The sequence below is a fragment of the Vigna angularis genome, chromosome 5 (assembly GCF_016808095.1).
Source record: "Vigna angularis cultivar LongXiaoDou No.4 chromosome 5, ASM1680809v1, whole genome shotgun sequence".
Lineage (NCBI taxonomy): Eukaryota > Viridiplantae > Streptophyta > Magnoliopsida > Fabales > Fabaceae > Vigna > Vigna angularis.
The window spans coordinates 23,977,552-23,980,883 of record NC_068974.1 but is presented as its reverse complement, the minus strand read 5'-3'; the positions used below and the strand labels follow the sequence as shown (position 1 = coordinate 23,980,883).

Genomic DNA, 3,332 nt, shown 5'->3' with positions numbered 1-3,332 from the left:
AAGTTACTTTTATATAACAGAAAGAACTGTATTGCATAGTTATAAATTACATTAATTATTGTACTATATACTTTTTATTGTTATATAACTACATTAAAATCTACCATTAATTAAAGTTTTTATCATATATAAAAAGTGTTTTTTCCCTTTCAATATATAAAATCACATTAAATTTAATTAGTTTGAGTCATATAAATAAGTAGACATTTTCTTTGGTGATGAAAAAAATAAGAAATTATTATTTATTAAATTGTGTTACTCGATCTATAATGTATAAATTATTTTATAAAATAAATCATCCCATACATGTAAATACTAACTTAACATTAATCCATTTAGACAAGCTAAAAAAAAAATTAAGGAATTCAATTTTAATCACAATAATATGCATAAAAAAATAAAATAACGAAACTAATTTCCATAAACTCACATATATTATATATAGTAATCTTATAAAGTTGTATGACACTGATGAGAGAATAATTCAAACTCTGCATTCATTCATACTACTCAAAATATATTGTTACTACTTTTAGTTTTTCCTTTGTCTTGCATACATGCTTTTGGATAAAGTCAACCACTCTTTAAGTATATCTTTTGGCTTCATTTTACAAATTTTCTTCCTTTCATTTCCGAGAGGAAAAGCAAAGCGCGTCTATGTAAAGTAGGAGCAGACAAGTTTGAAAACTGAACCAAATACAATTAATCGAAGGCATAATTTTCCATTTTCTAATTTCTCACTTACATCTAACTCTTTTTCTTCTCTTCTTCTCTGCATGCATAACACCCTTTTGCCTATAAATATCATGCATGCTTTCTTCCTCTAAAACCAACTTCACAACTCACAGAAAAGAGTTATTAGCTGTTCAAAGTTATAGACAACATGTCTTTCATTAACAACTCTTTCTTTGTTATAGTTTCTATTCTTTCTCTTTTGGCTTTTTCAAGCAATGCACAACTTTCTCCCTCCTTTTATGCCAGAACTTGCCCCAACCTTCAAACCATAGTGCGCAGTACAATGAGACAAGCCATTGCCAGAGAAGCTAGGCTTGGTGCCTCTATTCTTCGCTTGTTCTTTCATGATTGCTTTGTACAAGTAAACCTTGCTACCCCTCTTTACACTTTCATCTAAGCTTACATTTTGTTCCATATTAGGATCATCTGTGTCCAAATGGAACCCAAATTTACACTTTTATCTTCTGCATTTTCTTTAACTTTCTAGCTTTTGATTGCATGTGCAAAGTTCAAACCTATTATTCTCTTTATAGTTTTCATTATTTCTTTGTTTAGGGCTGTGATGCATCGATTCTACTGGACGACACTGCAACATTCACAGGAGAGAAAAACGCGTTTCCTAACAGAAATTCAGCGAGGGGCTTCGAAGTTATTGACACCATTAAAACCAACGTTGAAGCTGCTTGCAATGCCACTGTGTCTTGTGCTGATATTCTTGCACTTGCCACAAGAGATGGAGTAGTTCTGGTGAGTCCAATTCTCCGTGATTTATCTAATTAATTACCACACCCTGTTAACAAAATTATTCTAGTTAACAGAAAAAACATGATGGATGAAGTAGGAAATAACCAATTAGAATAAAGTTAATTAGCAAATCAGTGAACTGCAACTATGCACAGAAAATAAAAGCAAAATATGAACAGTATACTTTTATGCAGGCTATTTCCTTCTCCTATTCAGACTGCGTTCTGATGTCACAAATTCTGATGTGATGTCATTCTGACAATAAGTCAAGTAGTAATTAACTTGATGTCGGTTTCTCTCTTTATTTCCATTTTCTTCTGCATGAGCCTGTTTTCAAACCATGTTCCCCACTTTCGTTTTCACTTTTCTATCTTAACCTATCATCATGCAGTAGTGGGGCATTCGATTTCACCTAAAAACATCACACAGTAAACAAAATCATCATTTAAAACAAAAATCAAGGTTCATGTCTCATGCCTACCTTATCAAGAAATTTATGGTACCCTATAAAAATTAAGGTTTCTACAATCCCACCAAATATTTCCTTTCTCTTTTTAGTGTGTCCAACTACCGATCATCAACATCTCTCTCTAACACATAACCAAAAGAAAATATTAGATGAAGATGTGTTCTTAGTGCAGTACAATGAAAATGTGTTTTTTCCACAACTGAGAAAAGAACTTAAAATCCATGATTATTTGCAGCTAGGAGGACCCTCATGGACAGTGCCTCTAGGAAGAAGAGATGCAAGAACAGCAAGTCAGAGTGCAGCCAACAGCCAAATCCCTGGACCTTCCTCAGACCTCTCTACACTGATAACCATGTTTGCAAACAAAGGTCTGACAGCAAGAGACCTAACAGTGCTCTCAGGAGGCCACACAATTGGCCAAGCACAGTGCCAATTCTTCAGAAATCGCATATACAACGAAACCAACATTGATCCTAACTTTGCCACCACAAGAAGGGCCACTTGTCCTGTTTCTGGAGGGAACACCAACCTGGCCCCTCTTGACACCGTCACACCAACCCGTTTTGACAACAATTACTACACTAATCTTGTGAAACAACGTGGCCTTCTCCACTCTGACCAAGTGCTTTTCAATGGTGGCTCTCAAGATGCCCTTGTGAGGACCTACAGTGGCAATTCTGTTGCCTTTTTCAGGGACTTTGCTGCTGCCATGGTGAAGATGGGCAACATTAGTCCTCTCACTGGGACCAATGGAGAGATTAGAAGGAACTGCAGGGTGCTGAATTGATCATAATATGGCAATAATAATAGTAATAATGATCATCATCATCATCATCGTGCTTATGCCGTTTTTTCCATGTTTGTGTAGCTGATGATCACCATAATAAGTAGAGGATCCATCAGCATGGTGTTAGAAGTAACGTGTTTTAGAGATGAAGAAATTTTAGTGATTAATTACGAGGTTGTGGTCGAAAGTTGACTACATCTTTCTTGTATCGAGGTCTATATATTATAACATGTTAGTGTCTTTTTTGGTTATTTACTTGTTAATTTCTAGCTTTTGAACTTTTTATTTTCTTAGGTTGTTATTCCCTATTGGACCACTCCTTGTCCCAGCCTACATATATGTATTTTCAAATTCTCTTCATCTTAATTTAAGATTAATATTGCAAGGCACTATTATTCCCTTGTCAGAATAAATTGATTTCTAAATTCTAATATATAATTAAAAATCACGAAAGATAATAAACTAATCTCTACTAAAAATTAATCACGAACTTGATAAATAACTCATATTTATAATATAATTAAAAACTTATAATATCAATTATATTATTGTTTTGTGTATTGGTAATAAAAAAAAACTTTACTTTTGATCCCCATA

General features: G+C 33.6%; 1 protein-coding gene across 1 annotated transcript; it reads left to right on the top strand.

Annotated features, from left to right (window-relative positions):
- Positions 1–818: 818 nt before the first annotated feature.
- Positions 819–2,986, top strand: LOC108340507 (peroxidase P7-like). The gene is made up of 3 exons (XM_017577956.2): positions 819–1,096; positions 1,291–1,482; positions 2,184–2,986. Exons 1-3 carry the CDS (start codon positions 884–886, stop codon positions 2,733–2,735), a joined length of 957 nt encoding a protein of 318 aa, XP_017433445.1. The 5' UTR covers positions 819–883; the 3' UTR covers positions 2,736–2,986.
- Positions 2,987–3,332: the final 346 nt, after the last annotated feature.